General features: G+C 46.8%; 1 protein-coding gene across 6 annotated transcripts in view; it reads right to left on the reverse strand.

Annotated features, from left to right (window-relative positions):
• The window catches only part of LOC121595284 (protein spire), a 118,324-nt gene that overhangs the window by 78,124 nt on the left and 18,165 nt on the right, over positions 1 to 22,035 (reverse strand). For all 6 annotated transcript variants that reach the window (XM_041919152.1, XM_041919153.1, XM_041919154.1 and 3 more), the window contains exon 3: positions 7,136 to 7,170. In XM_041919152.1, the coding sequence (XP_041775086.1) occupies positions 7,136 to 7,170 (35 nt within the window). The remainder of the gene's footprint in view (positions 1 to 7,135; positions 7,171 to 22,035) is intronic.

Raw genomic sequence — 22,035 nt, forward strand, 5'->3', positions numbered from 1 at the left:
TGTGTGTGTTGCAAAATATCATCAACAGCGATCATTTCCAAGCCACACTGCAACCGCAAAGTTCACGCAAAGGTTCCGCCTGGTGGGCTGAAATCGAAAGTGAACTTCACCGGCGATAACACTGTGCTGCGATCCGTACACACCGCTACACCTACGGCCTACACCTTGACCGGCCCGAAAGCGTAGGGCGGTAACGGTTTGGAGAGACCCACCGCCGTCGGACCAGACTAATGCGCACCCTTGAAATGTCTTGTCCCGCTTGGCGCACTTGGCGGAGGGAAAATGCGAATCAACCTTTGCCTCGATCCGTCTTGCGCCCCACAACTGCCTTGCTGTACGCTACACACTGCTTTATGGGCGGAATGGGGAAAATCACCACACCATAAGCGAGTAAATGGATGCACCACGCAAACTGACCAATGATCGGCCATCGAGATCCCTACCCAAATTATACCGCAGCCTGATGGTTTCAGTACTCGGTGGCAAACAAGGAACGTACAGCGACCGTGCAGAACGTGCGTGCTCTCTGCTGTAACCGAAGCAGCGTAATTCGGCTTTCTCCGCGTTGGGTTTTGGCGGAGATATGAATTTCCCATACAGAGGGAGACCGGCTATCAAGCCGTGGCAGCAGTTGAGGTGTTCAACAAATCCACACTTAACGCACCGAAAGCTCAAATTCTATTTAATAGCTGGGTGTGGCGTGTGGTATTGCTGCAATGAGATAATCACAACATTGAACCCTGCAATCCAGTAGCAGGAGACAAGACGCCACCAACGTGCGCGGGCCGGTGTGATTATTGCATTCAATTTGCAACCGTTTCGCAGGCGCCCCTTCTGGCAGCGGGACCGTGAAAGGCGCTACCGGTAGCGACTCCATGGGCTACACCTTAAGCATCGTGGTACAGCGGTACAGCAAGTGCCTCGAAGGTGCTGAGGCGTGTGTATAAATAATCATTAATCATAGTCATTTCATGGTGCATGCTTCGTTGCCTGAAGGCTAAACATGGGCTTGCGCCTAAGTACATCCTTTCGCGGTGCCAATTCCAAGGAAATGCCAAATAAAAGATCACAGGAACTTTGTCGGGTCATGTTCAGCTCCAATAATGCAGAAAGACTGCTTCATTGTTAGTTGGGAAGGACATAACTCACATATGAAGTTGTATAATTATAACACATCTTGCAGCAATTTTAACACACAATGCAGTGCTGGAAAAAGCGAAAGGATTACACATTGAACTCAAGATGCTATTTTCTTGTTTGATGTTTCGCTTTTCTTTCCCAACCGGTTAATGTCTACCTGTCTAGCGCAAACTTCTATTGCTGCACTCTTATTCTGACAACCGTCTGACGACGCTCTCCTCTGTATTTTCAAGCCTAGTCCAAGTTACGATCGACAGTTTGATCTCCCTTAACGTACCCCACCGGTCTAGGTGTGCTAGGTAAAAGTATCTATACACTGGAATTCCTCACTAATTGTTGCCGGACGGACAGCTGCGGTTGGCACATGACATGGGCACATTGGGCACTCCTTGCTCGTACGTCGTCTGTGCACTGCTACCCACATGCACACGCCACTGAGCACACGATGACCGTGAACTTTCGCCTACTTGATTTTACATACGAAAAGCAAAACAACTGCTCTCCCCAGGGGGCAAGCAGAACGAGGAACAGGAGAGCCGCTTTGTACGTATCAACTCACGCGCATCCAGCATCCCTTGCACGCTCCCCATTCAGCATCCCTTTTGCATCGAAAAGCGGGTGATCATTTCAGAGCACCGACCACGAACCAGCAGTGTGCAAAAGGGCTGAATATAATTCCAATTTCACCCTGCCCATGATCGTGCGATCACACGCTCGTTTGCGTTTCTGATGCGGAAAATGCATTTGCTAGTACATTCGATCATACACCCGTGTGTGTTTGTGTGTCCCCTCCCGTACGCGTTAGTAGTAAGCGGCACAGAAGGGGCCACACATTCCCTGAAACGCGAGCCGGGGTTAACCAGCTGGAAGGATGACAACGATCGGGAAAAACTGTGCCATCAGTGAACGTGCATCTAGAAATTCGAGACCGCACACTCGCTCGCTAGCGTCTCCCCGCGCACTGACAGAAAACTTTCGCTCTCGCAAATGGGGAAAAAGTAGATTTACCACATTGCTGACCGTCGATGCAGCGTTGCCAATGTGCTAAATTCGACAGTTTTTTGTCTTTTGTCAGGGAAATCTTCTGGATGCGATAAAGAAGCATTACATTACTACTAGTCCTTTAATTATCTTCTGATGCTACTTCCAATTAATGATCATGAATGTAGGCATGTGAATTTAATAGGCGATTTAATCTAATATTTCTCATGACCCTGGGCATTGACCTTAAGCATCATTTCAATAGATCCTCACACTTCGTGCATTACTTTTCAATATGGAGACGAAAGCAGCAGGAAAAGCATCAGTACATCCACCACCAACTCCAACTTTCAAACAACCGATTTGCCCTCAGGCAGCATCCCCACGATTGCACTATCAATTATGATGACCATTTTGAACTACAGCGTCATATTCCGACACAACATCCGAAATAGGCTATAAACACGGATATTAAATCGATAAAAATAAAGCCACTCTTTCTCTCAACGCCCCCTCCCCCCTCCTCACTTAGGCTGGGAAAGGTGAGGTCGCAATCGGTGTGCATTGATGACGTGAGAGGAAGGAGACCCTTGGACATCGAGTATAGAAGTATGCAAAGACTCCCCTCCCCATTCCTTCCCCACAATCGATCAGGTCTCTGTGCTGTGCAATCGTGCCTAATCGTGAGTCGCGCGATCTGAAATATGGGTCAAAAGAATCTTTATTCTCACGCCCCCAAACGATCGCGCTCACACTCCGCACTACCTTTCGGGGAGACTCTGGCCTGGACGGAGACGGAAATTTCTTCCACTCTAGCGAGGGAAGTGGGGGAGCTTTTGTGATACGACACGATACCCAACGTCGCACACACGCTTAGAGGCCCACGGCATGGAACCGTATCATGAATTTCACTCCGACCCTACTGGGGCCGTATTTCACATCACAAGCCTTGAGGCCTGTTGGGGGCCCTCTCGGAATAACCCGTGCATAAACTATACGGCATGAGTGTATGTGTGTGTGTGTGTGTGTGTGCTTCCAGGCTAATTTGGAAACACACGCCACTGCAGCTCCGATGGTACCTGAAGATCCAGCAGTGGGCCTTTCTTCCGCAAGCGCTCGTTTTGCAATGGATAGTGGATTTTTATTGAAGAAAAAAATATGGAAATAATCTAGCACACGAAAGTGCAGACACCCATAGCTCCGGGGACAGAAAGTTGTTGATTCCCATAAGCTGCGCGACGGTACTACCCTAACCTAGCTTAACCTTGCTGCATCATCGATCGACGCTGTGAGCGGATCTTCAGCGATCAGCTGGCCCCGCTGTTGAGCGCTTCGGAATTATTTACCGCGTAGTTTAGAGTCAGACCCCGCATAGCCAGAAGCGATACAATAACCAGCCCGATCCGTACGAGAGTGTTCCAGTGTTGCTGGACCATTGCTACATGCAGAGGCCTTCTCGCTGACGCTTTCTTTTCCTTCTCCTTAGAGTTTGAAGAAAAATAAGAAACAAGATCCAACATAGCGTGATAAAGCTCTAAGCATCAAGTGTCAAACACGCGGGATACGTACTTGAGCCACAGTTTCCATCTAGTATCAGCGAGCGAGAATCATGAATGAACGTGGCGGCTCTCGACGTTAAGCTTTTGGGAGCCCTACTTTCAAGCTTGCTCAGTGGGTACCACTGACCATAACATCGTCTAAATAAATGACTCTCCGCGTGTAATGGTGCGGCTACATGATCGCTTCGTTCGCTCCGGGGCACAAACGATCGACAAGCGAATGAACCTAAAGCCCACATTCAAACACATTAGCACAAAGTCTCTAACACTTCGCCGCACCCTCTTCGAACAAGGCTTCTTTGCTACCAACCGTAAGATTACATGCAATGATACACGCGTCTTCAGCCAGCCTCACTGCTTCTCTAGCTGATACTCTTTCCGTAGAGCCTTCGTATAGACGACCCGACACACTACGCCATATGAACGTTATCTGTCCTACACATCCACAAACGCCACCGTAATCACAATGATTAGACATCAAACGCCTCCACAGTTTGAAAAGGAGCCCAGACCAGAAAATTCACTATTACAGTTACCAGTTATCAAAAGCATTGGAGATTATTGGCAGGAAGGCTATGCAAATCTGCTTTCTAGGCAACACCATTGAACCGGAAAACAGCGATGGCATTTCATCTCTCAATTAGTGAGCTCCTACTGGCTGGAGGCAACCAAAAACCGAAACAAAGTAACCTTTTCTGTCCAACAAAGGACTTGCTCCCTTGTGAACGGAAACAACCTGTTTACGAACTGACACCTCTAGGCTCCCCCAGAGAAAAAAGGTAGCAATAATCATAAATAGGTCACTCGGATACTGGGATATGATGCCGTACAGAGAGCATCCAACTGCCAGGAACGGAACAACAAGGAAATTGCTACGGTCGAAGGTAGATCGCGAACGTCTCAGATTGTGGTGCCTGTAGTTGGATTGTTTTATTGCATCTTCAAGATGAAGCTCCCGAAGGCAACTTCTCATACTCAAGACCAATTCTCTATCGGTTGACCCATTTTCGAAAAGGAATGTACGCCCAACCGTAAGGTCGAAAGGAGTCAAACCGCAATCGGCTGACGAACGTAATGAACAAATTTACCTAAATATAGACACTAACTGTGCTCGTCACTCATGCAAACTCTACCGTGTAGGTAGCTAGTCAAAAGTGAAAGGATGTATGAATTGGATGCTCGTTGCATTCTGTTTCTTTTTATCATTATTGACAGGTCGTTAAGAAATTTATTTTTCCTGACCCCCACAACATCGGCAAACCAGCCCAAAGCCTCACCTTCCATAAATCAATCCGCTCGATAATGGATTATTTAAAGCCATAAAATGATAACCTTACTGGTTTCAAATTTTACTGCCTCAATGGTTGGGGTGGGCACCGTAAAACACAGTGGGTAACGAGTGCAAAGATGTTGTAGGTTTTTTTACGATCAGGTACGGTTCCTCGCGTATGGCCGGAAATTACACACAAGAACAAAATGGCAACGCATCGCTAAGCGGTACGCAATCACGGCTCGTGTAGGCGAGGGAAGCCAAAGGCAGGCAAAACATCCCACGAACAGTCGCCACCGGTGAGCTGCGACCACCAACATATCCCACGGGACGATCCTTCGGGATATAGTCATCCAATTAGACGCATAAAAAATCTATCCATATTTCATCCATTTTAAGACCTTTCTCCTTCTTTCGACCTGTCACGCTGCTATCTCAATGAGCCAAGCCTATCCCGCCGCCGTGTATCGTGGTCGAAACAACTTTTCTGAGCCTGTGCCATACACAGGTGCATACAATCTTCGAGTTTGTCTTGGGGGATTTATTTATCTACTTATGGCATCACACACGAGCCGTTCGGTGCATTCACACGGGCCCAACCCTTTTTCTCTTGAACTTGACCTTTCCACTGGTTTATCTTGTCTGTTCTCTCATATCTATAGGGTCATGCTGAGAGAAACAAAGAATCAATAACTTATTGGAATTATCACTCTTGTAAGCTCCAATCTTCCTAAGTTCTTCCTCTGTGAACACAAGCCCACCAGGAAAGAATTATTATAACTTAGTTTTACAGGTTGTCTGTCGCTGGATCTTATTTTACTTTGGTTTGTATTAAATTTTATGGAATGCCAGGAAAACAATCAAACATAAAACAATACAATCCAACAAAAACAATGCTATAACGATCAATACTAAAATACGGATTTCAGTTAATAGTTAACATTCACCACATTCTAGTAGAAGCGGTTTAATGGTTTGCTGTTAGGTGTGCAGACGAAACGCTTTTCCTTACCTCTTCATATCAGCGATAAGCATCTTCCAAACGAATTCCATTCCATATGTTTGTACTGATTCAATTATCATTCCAGCGACCAACCGAACACCCTCCTCTCCTAGCCAGCCATTGATCGAAACTTCATTCAACAAAACAATCACAACAAAACAATTTAGATTGGCAATCACTAATGCCTCTCGAATGCTCAGGACTCTTGCTTCGACTCTCTGCTCCAAAGCAGTGCACCACCTTCCTGCTAGTTGGTGAGTTCGCCCGTCGAAAGTGAAACCATCCAACTAGCCATTCTTCACCTGCTTTGCTGGCTAGCTTTATTGCACTCTACACCCCGAAAAACCGGGCCATACCTACAGAGACCAACCAACCATCGTTAGCTAACGTGCGTCAGGTCGTAGCGCGTTCGGTCGAGTGGAAACTTCGACGCGAGCAGACGACGAACTTGACCGTGACGGTTTACTCAACGGCTTCCCGTTGGTCTTGCAAGAGTATCGGCTGAGCCGTGTGCGGAGTGGCTCGTCTATCTCGCGTTCCAGAGGTTTGCCCGCGGAACAAACAAACCCACGTACAAACTGTCTTGAAATTCGAGAAACGTGATTTGCGAAAATCGAAGGAAAAAGCAAACACACTAATGCTTACTCCCGTCCCCGTCGCTGTCACAACGTGTCGACGGTTATCCCGGCGTGCCGAAAAATACCAAACCATTCGTTCACTGCTCTTGGCCCGTTCCGTTCCGGGCGCTACTAACGGGAAATGCAAACGCAACGGCACCTAACGTCCGCATCCGAGGCCGGTACGACTCGGGTCAGCGCTGTAATTACATGATCGCGATAGCGCGACTTATCTACCACTTTTAATCAGATGTGATTTAATTACACATTGAAACGCAGGCACTTGACGGAAGCGGGATGCCACAGTCGCCCGTGGCTGTACGCATATACGCAGGAAGAGATGTGTTAGGACCTGGCCGTAAGCGATCACAGCCCGCGACGATGTTTGTCTCTCGCGGTGGTGAAATCGTTCGTCGAGCGATAACAACACCGAGATGATAGAGGGACAACACCGACGTATCTCAATCTGGCAGTGCGTAATGCAAGCCCACTCTTCGCTCGGCCGCTCGCAGAATCGCTCCTCGACGTCATCTTGGGCCAGTGGCAAAGTGCGACGAATACTCACCTTTTTCTGGGTCGATGGAATGCACAGCTCCTTATCTGTGGGTGAGAAAAGACGGAGAAGAAAACAAACGATATTTAGTACATCTGTGCCATGCTCGTACAAGGTTTTGTGTTGCGTGTGATAACGCAGAGAAAGAAAACAATCTTCTACTACAGACTACACATTCAATGATAAAAACAGATTGCTTCACCTGAAAGTTGTCGCACGATGAGAGGGCTCCGAAATTTTTAAAAACACACACCGGAACCTCACCTCGAGAGTCTTTGCCGAGCTAAGAAGCCGGAAAACATATTCAATATTTAATTAATCAACTCGCCCCCTTCTCCCCAGAGAAGGCTTAATGAGGCGTGAATAGAATGGATTAAGGCAATCAAACTCAACAACACAGTATCGTGTCGGTGCTTCCAAACCATTGGAATGGCGTTGCATCAAATCGAATTCCCTCCCGCGGTACGATAGCTGAACCATAAATTTTCCGACTCTATTCCACTCAATCAAGAATTTTATCACGCAAGGAGCGAGACTCATTAAAATAAAACGGATCGTAATGATGCGCTCCCCGGTGGTTCCCGTCCGCCAAGATACGATGACAGCTATATTTCCCACAGCGACCACAACGGCTCCGATCGATCCTTTCCTATGTTGCCTACAATACTCTCTCGGCTATCAAATCTGAGTGGAGAGGTCTTGTCAGCCGAAAACAGGTGCGTTGGGAAATGACGCGGTGTAATCTTCAGAACCACCTTTCTCTCAGGCGAATGGAAAAGAATTTCTGAGCTGTCTGTGAACTTACGCCGCCAACTTACTGCGTTCGAGTGCCGAAAGCGCTCCAAATAAGAAACTTCGGGGGAACAAAGCTTAAGAAGCAGAGAAGAATTGAAATCGGAAAACCGGTCGTTCGATATCACCGGACATGCATGCAACAGACGCCAAAACCGGACACCGTGGACCACCACCGCCGCCGAGAAGCATCCTGTGCAGCAGGGGACAAGTGTTACAGGCCGTTCTGGCCCTTTGGACTCTCCGTGACTTATACCGCCCGTGTCGCAACCGATATCCATGGACTGATTTATTGCCCTTCCCTGGGCCGGGACACAGAAAAAAGCGTCGACCCACACCATCCGGGTAAAGCGTCAGCGGACCCACGGCACAACACTACTCATTGGATGTGGATTACAATTTATTCAATTCCAACTTCACCGCAAGCCCTGTTGCTCCGCGCAAGAAGGACTTTAATCACCCTGGTGTGTAAGCAGTTCTAGCGGAGTTGCTTTTCGGCAGACTCCCTGACTGTTTGCCTTTTGATCCCGCACAACAAACCCGACCATCGAGAGTCCTCGCGCAAAGTCCGACAGCTACCGACAGCGCGGCGACATGATATCTCTGAGCCCGACCGAAAGACTACTGCTGCCGACCGTTGATGGTAAAAATGAAAGGTGTTGTTACGGACACACGGCCGCTTGACTTGTTTGTTTGTTTGTTTACTTAATTATTCACGATTATTTACTTTACCCGGCGGGATTACAATGTTGCCATCAGAGGTGTGCATAGTGGAATGATCTCCCACTTTTTTGTGTGCATTTTACTCTCTGTTTTGCCACAGTTGCAGACCGCTACTCGTGTTGCATTTACACCATTCCCCTCAAAGCAGCCGCTAAAGTTCATTGACAGTGCAATTCTTGGTCGGTGCTTTCATGTGACGATACGAAGTAATGATCACTTACAAACAAGTCGTGACCAAAATATCTTAAACTGAAGTCATGCATAGTTCAATTAGATCATGAACAGAAACAGCCCCTTTTATGGTGCAAACGGTTGAATGTTGTGCATTATGAGCACATTCCAATCAATCCTACTTATTTTGTAATAATCAGCATCTACTTTACTCCTGCTTATACACACATGTATACATGATCACGTGAGGTTAGGCTTAATTTCCGACAGCCCTTACCTACTTTCTACCGCCATGAAGTAACCATCACAGTAAAAGCGCACGCCATAAGCACCACCACCAGGCGAACGTAACCTCCAAAATATCTTAACGCCTTGGGTCAAGCCAACTTCACCCGGCGGGGGAGGCCATTGCTCCAGTTTACGGCATAGTGTGTAAGACCATTTCGTAAAACGTAAAACACCATCTTCTCCGGGCGGTAAAGCGCAACTCACGCCCCGCGAGCGGAAACTACCTCTTCCAAAACATAATGCTCTTTCCGACGCCTCACACAGACCCGGCATCAACTTCGCGAAGAAGTCTCATTGGCGCGCCTGAGCGATTTTACAAACCTTGGCCTCGCCTAGACAATCGAGCTGTTCGAGCTATGGCGTGGCCGCGTACGTCGATTATCGTATCGCTGCTAATCACTGCTATTTCGACTGATGAGCCTCCGCATTGCAATAGGTGGGCTTTTCTCGCTCTTGCGTTTTCCAACTCCAACATTTAGTTCGAACAGTTCAATCAAGTTGCCGGCTGGCAGACAAGGACGAGGCAGGAAATTCGACGGCAACAGGCGGAACCCATCCACTAACCTAGATTCTAACCTCAACCTACAAAAAACAAACACTCTCGTAGCAAAGCTAGCCGTGCTTACTTTTATTAGCCATCGGCGGTGCTCTTCGCAGCACACGAACAGCCAATCGATCGAGCGAGAGCTGTAAAAACCGTCTTCAAGCGTCTAATCGAACGGTTATATCCCTCGCAGCGACACGTTCTGAAGAGACTAGACTCATTTAGTCTTAAAATATAATCAGCCCAACACACGTAATTGAAAGGCGGGCCTCAGACATCCAAGTGACATCATCCGTGAGCCCTTTTCGCACAGCGACGGAGCTCAAATCCCGGGCTCTTGAGGCGTGAAAGCCAACCAACCCCCGTTTAGTTCCACCTGGTCCCAGTAACGATATCAGTAATTAATTACTTCCACCCTCGGTAAAACAATTGCATTGTTCTAGAAGCCCGGTACACAACTAACACAGAACGTCACCTCACTGCACCGTGGATCGAACAGCTGAATAATGCACCGGTGTTGGTGGTCTTTTGGACAACGTTTCGCTGATTCCTCCACCAATCCATGGGAAGGCGCGTCTCGTTCATTGAGTGAATTCTTCGCATAGCCGCGCCGTGCATCGTTACAGCGGAAGCGATCTATGCACACCTTCTAGTATCAGCTGATAGTTTACCGTTAACAGAGGTTCATCGGTGCATGATGTAATTGCAGCAAGAACGGCTTGAGCACTCAGTGCACACGATCGGCACTTGCAAAAACACTTCAAAGATTAAGCAGCAAAACAGGGTTGAGAAGCGATATGAAATTAAAGCTCTTTACGCTCCTTACGATAACATTCTTCCGAGCTGAAACAAGACCCGCTAAATCAACTCACACTCCCATCGCCCCTGCGTGTGGACGATTTATTCCTGTCGAAAAGATTTATGTAATTAATCTCGCACCATCGGTAACTGCAATGCAGCACTGTAATCACTCCTTCTCTCACGCTACTTTCACCCAATTTGGCTTTTGCCAAAATTGTTCCACTGTCCGAGAACGAAGTGCGCCACAACAATTTGGTGTCTGCCTAAAGTGGAAGAGGAAAAACCAAAATGAATGCGAAAAAATGCACCGCGGGGTGCACGCGGTCCGCTCGCGTTCACTTCTGGAGTGACCAGTTGTTCTTATCACGTGGCCTCCATCGGACGGTAGTAGTTCGATGGGAGCACGAGAGATATGCATTCCCTCCAAATTGCAGGCCGAGGAATTTCTCTTTCACCGAATGCCTCCCAGAAATTGAGGCGGGAGTCGTAATAAAAGGAACCTGTTGCTCCAAAACCAACAGCTGAATTGCTTTGCAGATATATCAATAGGTATACTTCAGCAGGTTGGTGGCAATAAGGTTAACGACGGTCATGGAAACTGCAGCAAGAAGTGAAGGTTAAAGGTTCGAGGTGAACTACATTATTTTTATTGAATTATTGCTACAGTTTATCGCTCATATTATTTATATGAGTTTCTACTATAAACCCCTTGTTCTTCACTCTCCATTAGGCACGTGTTACTATGATACATTCGATGCTGTGACCCGGACACGTAATGAGAACAGGCCAACAAAGCAATCAACCAGAAAGGGAGCGCGCACACTGAAAGCAAAACTAAGCTCTCATCCTGCACAATGCAACATGCAGCATGTTTAAAGCTTCGCTTAGGGCAAATCCCATGACATAATTTTGTGGCGCGAAGACCTAAATAAACCATCCAACATGCTTCGTCGTCAGTAGGGTAATAGAAAAGTAAACATGATTGATTAGCATCTTCCATTGCACATAGTTCATCAGCATGCACATGCAAAACAAATGCAACTAGTTCTGTACTACCGTCATCCGCTACCCGGTTTTACTTTTTCCCATCGCATCGCCGAAGAAAGTTGACTGCAACAGAACTCTTACATCGAGGTTCCATAACGTAGATACGGAACATCTTCCCGTACAAAGAAAGAAGATCATCGTATGCTAATAACTGGAGCAAGCGCTGAAACACAAACACAACGAGCCAAACGCTCTGCAACAGCCGGGAGATCCATCAACGGGCCACTCGTAATGCATTTGCCTAACCATAATTATGATGTCGAGCATGTTTGAAAGCGAACGACGCAACGACGCTGCAGGTTGGATGCCGTTGCGTGCAGTTCGGAGCGCGAGAAAAACCCATAGCCCGAGTGGGAGTGCTGTGCATTGCTTCTTCGTGGCGGGAAAATATATTCCTACTTCCCCGCACCGATAGGAGGAAAACCGGAGCAGTCAATCGTTATGCTAGTTAGTATGAAACATGCTGCGTGCACTTGCGTAAGTATGTTTGTACAATAAAGGCGCTTCCTTGGAGTTTCATGCGCTTACATCTTCATCAGCGATGATGTCGGGGTACCGAACAACCTAGATGTTTTAAATATAAGACCACGGCACTGTGTTCTAGTTTCCAAATTACCAAACGACCTGCATGGCCTCACTTCCTGGTACAAAACTGTGCGATCAGAAAACCTTGTTCTTAGTGCAGCATTGATCGAAAGGCCATACGAATTTTCCACAGAATAAATTCAAAAACTCCACTCGTCTGTAAAATTACAAACTCGACTTAAATTGAAATCAATTTCCCCTTGTACCAACAAGCTATAATTGATAGCATTAATACCGTACAACGCTCGGTTCGCCCATTAAAGCAGCCAGGCCTTCGGCGAGCTCAAAGCGGCTTTACAAAACACATCCAATAATGATCGGAAAGCCCACGCCCACGGTTCTTAAACAAAAAACAACAACACAAAACCATCACTCTAATGAATCGAATCACAAATGATTCCGAGCCTAATCCAATAAAGCAAACCGGCACCGGCAAACCGTGACCATATTAAATTGTGCTGGCGACATACGCGACACGCGAATTTTGCACCGTTTTTCCAGCGGCAACAACGTCAACAGTCAATTTGTTCCACCGAGCGAAGGACTCTCGGGCCCTGAGGTTCCACACATTGCCGGTGCGTTAACCTCTCGCCGTTATGCTACAGTTATGGCCTCGAGAAGTTTTGCACTACTAATGAGCACACATTTGGCTTTCACGATTGGAAAAAGTTCCAGCCCTACACCGCGCGCGCGTCTAGAACCTTTAAAGCACGTGCTGTTCCGGGCGCCGGTAAAGAAAATCGATATTTTCATTTTATGCTGCTGCCTCTGCCTGCCTAGGTTAGTTTTGTTTGCTTAACGACCCCGGCCCTACATTACATTTGTTTCGTGCCACAGCCGGCAACTCCTTGCTCCATTCTTGTTGGGGAGTTCCTCCCAGACAAAACATTGTGACGTCATTGCACAGTGCGCCAGTTTTATACCCCTTTTCCGAAGGTCGAAAAAACACGCCATGATTCGGGCGGTAAATGTCAAACGAGGAGGGGAAAAGCGTAAATCTCACACACAATTGCAAGTAAACATTCAACAAACACGTTATCATATGATGATGCGCACATGCGCAAAGCATTGCCAAAATGCGGAAAACAGCACCAATTTCCTTCTCGATTGACCTTGAAAAGTGCTCGAATGGAGGGGAAAAGCACTCGGAACAGTGCTCGAACCAACGTACACGAGAGTCAATTAAGACATAAAATGATTGGGTGTAAAACGGAAAGTTATGATCTTGGCGGACAGTTTCCATTGCGCTTTTCACGACCAGCGCACACCAGGTACGCCCACCTGTTTGGTGATTGGGGAGAAAAGTTCTCCCCCGTTCTCGCAACCTGCCTCATTTGGGTTTATTTTAACGGACAAATCTGATTAAATCAAGAATCGGATTGTACGCACTCCCAACGTCACGATTCACACACCCACTCACCTCATCACACGTGTGTGCATGTCATCCCATTCCTAACGGTGATACACACACGATCGGGCGTGACTTTCTCCCCCAATTGTTGTTGGGGAGACCGGGTTGTGATGATGCTTTTTTTTTCTTCCTGCTCAGTGAAAGCACCTCATCAATCACACTGCACACGCATCCCCGCTGCTCATGACCCCGTACGTTCACCTTTCGAGCATTGATTTCTGTTTATTGTTTATTCTAGACGCACTCTCTCGCTCACTCTAGCAGAAGGTGAAGTTTGAAGTTTAAACATAATACGATTGGGGAACGACGGTAAGCATTCCTGACACCCAAATCCTGCCACGGTCTACTGGCAAGGTACATCTTATTTTTGTTTTGATTTTCCCGCATGGGCCATGCCTCCGGAAAGCATCGCTTCGATTTCAAGGGCTCTCCGGGGTCGTGAATCGTGACACTGCTCACGTATCGGTATCATGCCGGATCATGATGGCAAGATGGTAGGGTGGATATAGTGGAGCATGCGGTCCACAGCTTGCCGCCCCAACGAGTCACGAGTCGTCCGCTAAGTGGCCACTTAAGAATCACAGGTTTCATACATCTCTCTGTGTTTCTCCCCCAAGTACACGCGATTTCAAGTGCACTTGCGCACGGGCTTTGTTTGTGGACGCGTGTGCGCACGTACGCAATCAACAATCAGAGCTCGTGGATTGCATCTTGATGGCCAGTTGTGGGGGGCACGGCGATCGAATACAATTGCATCAACTGCGACAGGAGATTTCCGGTACCCGGTAATAGGAAGTTCCAAAAACACCAGACCCAAAATAAAAACCAAAATCGGGTTAAATTGTTAAACCAAAAACATAAATCTACCGTACGCACAAACACGAAACAAAAAATTCAGACTACCGCGTCGGCACCGAAAAACAATCGCCCTCATGGCTACGACCTGCCGGTAGTGTGTCAAAGGCGAATAAATTACGCGCCTCGTTGCACTCTTTTTAACTGAATGTGCAAAACGTAGTGTTGCTGCTGCTGCTGCTGCTGCTGCGAGGGCTTTAATTCGGTGCCAACAAAATATCCACCTGAGGCATTGGGTGATTTTAGTGCTTTTAGTGCAGTTTTTTGTTTACACCAAAGAGCGGGACGTGGACCAACGAGGGACGTGGAAGTGAAAAAAGGGGACGGCATTATACAATGCACCTTAAATTTGCAACATTTTTACACAAGTAGCACAAGAAAAGCTTAAAGGTTAAAGTCAACATCAGCGGCGGGGAAAACAATCAGCTCTCAACGCATCACTCTTTTAATCAGATTTCATAAAAAGCTCGTGCAAATTTTTTTTCTGTTGAAATTTCAAATGTTATGCTTCGAAAAAATACTAAATTATTAAATTGAGCTTTAAACGACGTTCGTCAATACAAACAGCAACCACGTGTACGTCTCGTTGCTCCGGACCATGACGAATTATTTCATTTTTATCGACAACAGTCCCCGAAGCTCTCATGTCCACTTACTTACTGTCTGACGTATTCGACCTGTGTGACGGAGCTCGAGCATGCTTCCGCCACTAGCAGAGCGATGGTGTGTGAAGCGTGTTTTACGTTTTGTTGATTTACGACACACACAAATCTTTCAGCTCTTGTTTCAGGTTGGAAATAGTGCCGTTTCTATGACAAATGGTGCAATTTAAGTGCATCAGCAGCAGGTATTATGTGTGACAAAACTCGATAGAAAAAAGCTGACTCAAGCAGTATATAGCTCTAAGACCACTGGTGATCACCAACACTTCATGTCTATGTACCATGTCCCGGAAGTATTTTACTGACAGTTTTACATTCTACCGTAATTGATAGAACACAACAGAGTGGAGGACTGGCACTTGCTTTTAGCCTCAAATTTCCGCAAAAAAAAAACAATGTATTTAATTGACTGACAGGGAATAAAACAAGATGAACGGTTCACTTCGCTATTGCTTTTGCTAAAATTAAGTTTGATGAAACAATGGTAAAGTTGGATCCGTTGGTAAGGTAGTTCGGTTGCGAAACACCCCATCGCACACGTTGCAAACTTCGATCGAGCGCTACATTTTAATTACAATTTTTATTTGAAAACAAGGTCTTCCTTCTCTAATCCCTAAGCGATTACATCTAGCGTAGTTTCTAGCCTACCGAGCTCATCGATCAATAGTGGCACTCAAAACTGGATCTTGTGATGTCTTGTTGGGCTACCGATTCCCCTACCGGTCCTGAGGGGGAGAGGTACACCCTTGAACAGGCAGCAAACTCCGTATCTACACACGGAAAGCAAATGAAGATGCCCTGCGGAAAATGGATAGAAATACCACTAGCCGATGACAGCTAACATGCCACCACACACGGTTCCCGATACGAATCGCTGGATCGGAAACCGATCAGATGAGCTTTCCGCAGGTTAGCACAGCAGCAAACTGTAGTTGAAATCTCACAACCGACACCTTAGCTTAGTTGTGGCAGGTCCGAGTCTCTTGTTTTATTTTCTCCATCTCTCTATCTCTTTCTGTTTGTTGAGGTGCTTTTAAGAGACACTAGTCAACACGGGTAGATGCGTCCAATGATCCGATGATAAGATCTACATACGATCAACAGCACCACTCGTCGATAAATCAACCTTGATCGGTGGTACTGCTGCTCCCTCCCCCAAAAGCTGCAAAGGTGATGCCCCGTTCCCTTTGCGGTACATTCAAACATCCGAGATCATCCCGGCTCTAAACGAGCTCGCTGGGTCAGTCGGTTGATTGGGACATGCAAATGCAAACTGCTGTGTAGCAGAGCGCAGAGCGAGTGTCTCCACTTTTCCACTCGGTAATTGCCCTGAACGGTGTAAGACGGTGGCGAGTGAGCTGTGTGCCTTCGGGACAACCTCGACCTAGACGTCGGGGCGACTTATCGTCAGACCAGGGCCGGGAATGCGCCGTAAACACACGCGTACATGCTCATTCGTCATGCCGCGTCATTCCGTCGAGTCACAGCGCTTCAGTCGCACGCGGCTTTGACATTGATTTATAAATTGCATTTACCGAAAGGCCGCCGGCTATCTTCGGGACAGGCCGGGGCACAAACAAGTGCGCTACTGTAGTTACTCCGGTGGACGCACTCCTCCAGGAACTCCACTCCAAGAAGCTCCATCCAAGAAAAAGCTTCGGCACACCAGTGCAAAGCCTTTCGTTTGCAGCCTTTCTGGAGGGGCGACTCCACTCTCACTCTTGTTGTGTTTTTGTTGGACCACAGAGGAAAAGTCCACTTTCTTCCAGTGAAATAATGCACAAACACACCCGGCTGGATCACTCCCCGCACTTGGAGAACTCATCTAAATCGCACAGATCATGGTAAAGGGCCTTTTTTACCCAAACAAACCCAACTGCCATTCACCTGGTCGAAGCAAAGTGAAGCAGAGTTTCGTTTTCAACCAGCCTGAACATCTCCTGATGATCCAAACACACACACAGACACACAAGCAGATGCCTATAGGCGTCGGAAACGAAATCCGATATACGATGACACCCTGCTGCGAGTGCGGCAGTAATTAAGTGCGGTTAAATCAAAACTCGCTGCCTCTCCGGGTGAGGGCCGCTTTTTCAAGCAAAAGAGGGCACAAAAAAGGTTGTTATTTTCGGTACAAAAGATCTCCAGCAAGCAGACACACACACACACACGGGCGCGAATGGCGCGGATAGGGAAAGTCAATTAAAAGCTGTTACCTTCACCTTCGCCTTCGCGGTAGCAGCACTGTGTGTCACACACACCCGACCGGCTAATCTGCCGGCAAACTGCTGAGAATTGACGCCCGATATGGCAACCGACAGCTTGGACCACGTGCACCACCCCAACACCGGGGAACACACATCGATTGGTACCAGCAGCTTGAGCGATCGGTTTCGAATTACCCGCGTCAGAGTGGACATGTCAATGAGCCGGTGAGTACGTGCTATTGTCAAAACAGCAACAAGAGCAGGCGGATCAGCTTACGATCGCATTTGCTTCGTGTTTTAAATCAATCTTTAACCTACTTTAGCGCCTCCCAAGCATGTCCCAAACCAAGTGAAGTTTCGGTCCGTTATAACTTTTTGTTGCATTTGCGCGCAATGAAAGTTTAGAGAAAATAAAGCTGGACCCACAAAAACTATAAATCTTCTCGACCATCCAGGCAACATCGCTCGCGCGAAAATGTGTAATTAGAGTCCAAGAGCGCGCGTTTTGCGCGTTGTTGTTTTGTGCATCAGTTTTACTAACACGCAGCCATTACTTTTGGGGCAGTTAATCAGTATTTCCTCCCTGCACTGCTGCCTTTGGGTTTCACTTTCGCCCCAACACACACATCCGCCAAAATGAACGACTTTTTTATTTGTTCCTGTTTTTGTTTTCCATCTTTCTTTAATGATAAATTGGCCAACCTGACTGTCTCACCGAGCATCAAGGCATGTTCCAATGTACACCAAACACCAAAAAAATAACGCATGTAAAAGTAACAATACACCCACCACACGCACAGCAAACAACATACCTGGCACGGCAAATGCGAAATTAAACGGGCAAAAACAGGGATTAGCAAATGGCCTTTTTCCACCCCGGAAGATGAACGCTGCTCATTTTGGGGGAGCTTCCGTTTCGTTTCTTCGACATGGGTGGAGAGTGGGGGAGGGGTCATTTGGAGGCGGTTTGGTGGCAACACGAATGCAGTTTGGTTGTTTGATGATGGTGAGCAAAGAGCAAACAAGAAATGCTACAGAATGGTCACCTGGCGATGCGAGCGTTGATCAAACCGTGCGATGGATGTGGTGCAACAACAAGTATTTCCTCTTTCGCAACATCATCCGTTTGCGGAAAGCAGCCGTTTTCTTTTCTATTGTTTTAAATCGTGCGGAAAGAAGCTCATTAGTCAGGTGAAGATCGAAGCCAGTAGCCCAAGAAGATGAAGATTATTAAAAACAGCAGTCAATCGACACGCGTACATTTGTAGTTTAAACATTAAATGGACAGTAAAATAAACTTTTATTCGCTTTAAAGATTCGACATCATTAAGCAATATTAAATATACTGTACTCTTTCAATCAGTGTTGTACATTTGGTAATACAAACCACAGCGCAGGCCTCGCACACCTTTTTCTACAGATTTGTTTACGCTTTACGCAACCTCTTTTCTCGCCCTCTCGCGGGAACATTCTTGCAGAACCATTGGCCCATTGCCAAGCGGTACAGCATACAAACTGATCCCAACGAACAGTCGTACGGTATTTTCATATTTGTGTGCTCGCACATGTTTATTTCTGTTTTTTTGCACATTCATAAAACCATGCAAAACACGTTACCCGCCCCGACGAAGAACTTGTTCTCGGAGCCTTTTCCCACTGCCGGAATGCACATCATCAATGGATGCATTCCCTGTGCCTCTTGTTCCCCCTTCCAAAGCACAACATTCTGCACATTCTTTCCACCCCCCTACTGTGCGTTGGATGTGGCGATGCAGTTCGTGGAAGAACCGGTCCTTCCTATAACACGCTTTACGAGCATCGACTTCCTGCTGCAGGTGCTGTGGTGCCGGGAAGATTTTATTCGCCACATATATACAACATAATATGCTCACATGCACCGTAAGCATCCCCGGAGCCGGACAACACCGGTGCGCGATGCATGCAAAAGTGGCTCAAGGTAGAAGATGCTTCCTGTAATCAGTACGGGGGTAGGGCGGAGCGGAAAGACTCTCGGCGGCCGTGAACTACTCGCAGCAACGCCCGGGCAGGGGGATGAAACCGTTCCAGGAAATTAACGGTAGAACAAACCGTTGTTGACAGCATTATCAGCAATCGGGAAGAGGATGCCAGAGTTTCACCCCAAAAGTGGACAGCTCAAGCAAATCATCCCGCTCGATATTAAAATTTCACTCCACATCAAGCCGTGACCCTTGAAAATCTTTCACAGCCAGAAGTCCGCAGCGCAGTATGGGGATATGCATCTAGCGGAACATACACAACATTGGAAAGTCATGTTCAAAACAATAGTACCAGTACCACACACACATACACACACTGGTAATAGAACAGAACGCAAAGAACGGCGAACAGTGGCCCCCTCTCTCGGTTAAGCATGTTACGCTTTGATGAACGCTTAGAGCATGCCGCCGCGCACCGGAAAGCAGCCGGTGCCCTTTTACAGAGGGAAAAATGCACTCAAACCGTTTCAATAAAACGGTGGCACAACAGGAACTATGGGCAGCCGGTTATAAGGCGCCCAACCAACCTCCACTCGACAGGGAAAAAGGTGAATGTACCATGGGATTTTGCTTGAAACGATATCGTTTGCATTCAAAAATCAAGCAGCGTGTTCTGCCAGGTCGCTGGTTCCGTGAAAAAGACATAAATGTTGATCAACTTTTTGTACATTTCCATCATGTTTGAGAAGAAGCTAGGAATTTGATACGTTTATTTCCCAAAACAGACATTTATTTCCGTTCTGTTACGTACGAAACCCGTGATGTTCCTCTGCGAAAACGAATTTCTGACGCGATGTTAATTAAAATGAATCAAAATACAACTTCCCATGTTCCTGTTGATGTTTGACGCGTCATAACTATTATTGCCTGCTCGAACAGCGTCCGCCTTTGTATGCAGCCGAAAGACAGAAAGCTTTGCCGTTCACAAATATTAAAAATGGTATTCTTTACTTTCCTAAATCCATAAATCATCCCATTCCTCCATTAACAAGGGTGTACAAGGGTGGCTTGAACTTCACGGGGAAGGTAAAAAATGTAACATGAATTGAGTGCTTCTTGCCGTTGTCTCAGCGCAAGTGAAAACGAAAATAAAAACACTCAAAACACACCCACGATTACGGTAATTTAATTACAACATTTTCATCACCCATCAACAACGAGGGGGAGGACAGTTACAAGAGACCCAAACGGGAAGCAAAAGGGATGACATCTTCCCAAATGTGGTTTTAATGTTTCTCTCGAAACTGTCGCCATAAAAACTAACGACCAGAAAACTAACTTCACTTAGAGCTCTTACAACCGGGAAAAATCATTTCCGAAAGCAACAAGAAAAAATGCTCCCCCCGCGATAAACTCAGCCAAACAAACAAGTATCTACACACCCGCCGGTGGATACTATTTATCCACCCTTGCACCCCACCGTAACAGTCGCATCCCTCGCAAGGCCATTTTTCTTTTGCGCGGGAAAGCTACCTTTGGCTATGAGCCAAGCGGAGGGGGGAAGGTCGAACAGAAAAACAACTTTCAACGAAAGTGAAACAGCAAAGTGCGCACGATCGCACGACGCTGCAGAAAAAGGTGAGCGAGCAGCACCCACCTGCGCGCCACCATTAGTCACAGAAGCCTCCATTAACATGCTTCCCTCCGCCCAAAAAAAACTCCTCACCGTAACACGGGGGAGCTTCTCCAACGACCCTCACACCCGCACACCAACGGGGTAACGGTGTAGTTGTGGCGGTGTGATTTTGCTAGGCCCAAAAGGAAAAAAGGGCCACCAACAACAAACTGCGACGGCGGCGGCGTGCTCGCGTTGAGAAAAGTGATGGTGAAAAATTTGTAATTTATAAGAAAACGACAACGCTCAAAACAAAAGCCCTGGGCTGCCCGAAATGCCGCGGCAAAAATGCCGATGGAAAAGCCTAAACAAACGGGCCGGCACCACCACCAACCACGATGCCTTCGCGGCTCCTCCAAAAAATAAAAATGCCTTCAAACTTTCCATCGCAACCTAACAACAAATTAGGAATGGAGGAAAGAGATGGGGAAGGGGGCAGCAAAACGCACACCGCTCAACCCATTGCCTAATGACATTTCTAATTAATTCGAAAGCATAAAAAATCCAACTCCAACATGACAAGTGACGAGCTGCACAGCAACAGTGTGGATCTTGGCCGTCGGTGCTGCATCAACGGCAATGTGTTTAAGTTATGATTTTGATTTTTTTTTATTTTCAGTGCAAGTGATACAGGGTGGTTAATGTTTGAACATTAATTTTCACTTCAAATCCATCTCTAAAGGTACAAAATCAATATACGATCAAAGGGTTCAACCCATTGCGGTGAAATTGGAAAACTGGTGAACCGTGCGAAGGAAATGAAATGGCACAAGGCTACATTCAATTCCTAGTAAAACAAAAAAAATATTTCGTATTAGGAAAAGGTTCAAAGGGATGGCAATAATTTTACCAATATTTTCCACAGAAATTGAAACTATTTTCGAACTGGAAATTCTATCAATACAATCTACTTTAAGTCTTCGTTAGTCCCAAGATTTTCCTTCCCAAAAAGCAACACCTTCTCCTTTCAGACAACATCCAATTAACGCGTACCCTTCTCTTCCAAGATGCTCTTCCCAGGCGAAAGTTTAATCACGTAGAAAAATACTCTCAAAATGTAGATCACATCACACACTAGCACCGCCTCGCAAAAAGCGCTTCTAGTGGAACGAAACTGTTTAGACAAAACCCCCCAAAGCTCCCACCTGCTTCACACCACGTGAAGCTCCATGGGAATGAACGTCCCATTCTCA

The sequence above is a fragment of the Anopheles merus genome, chromosome 3R, assembly GCF_017562075.2.
Source record: "Anopheles merus strain MAF chromosome 3R, AmerM5.1, whole genome shotgun sequence".
Lineage (NCBI taxonomy): Eukaryota > Metazoa > Arthropoda > Insecta > Diptera > Culicidae > Anopheles > Anopheles merus.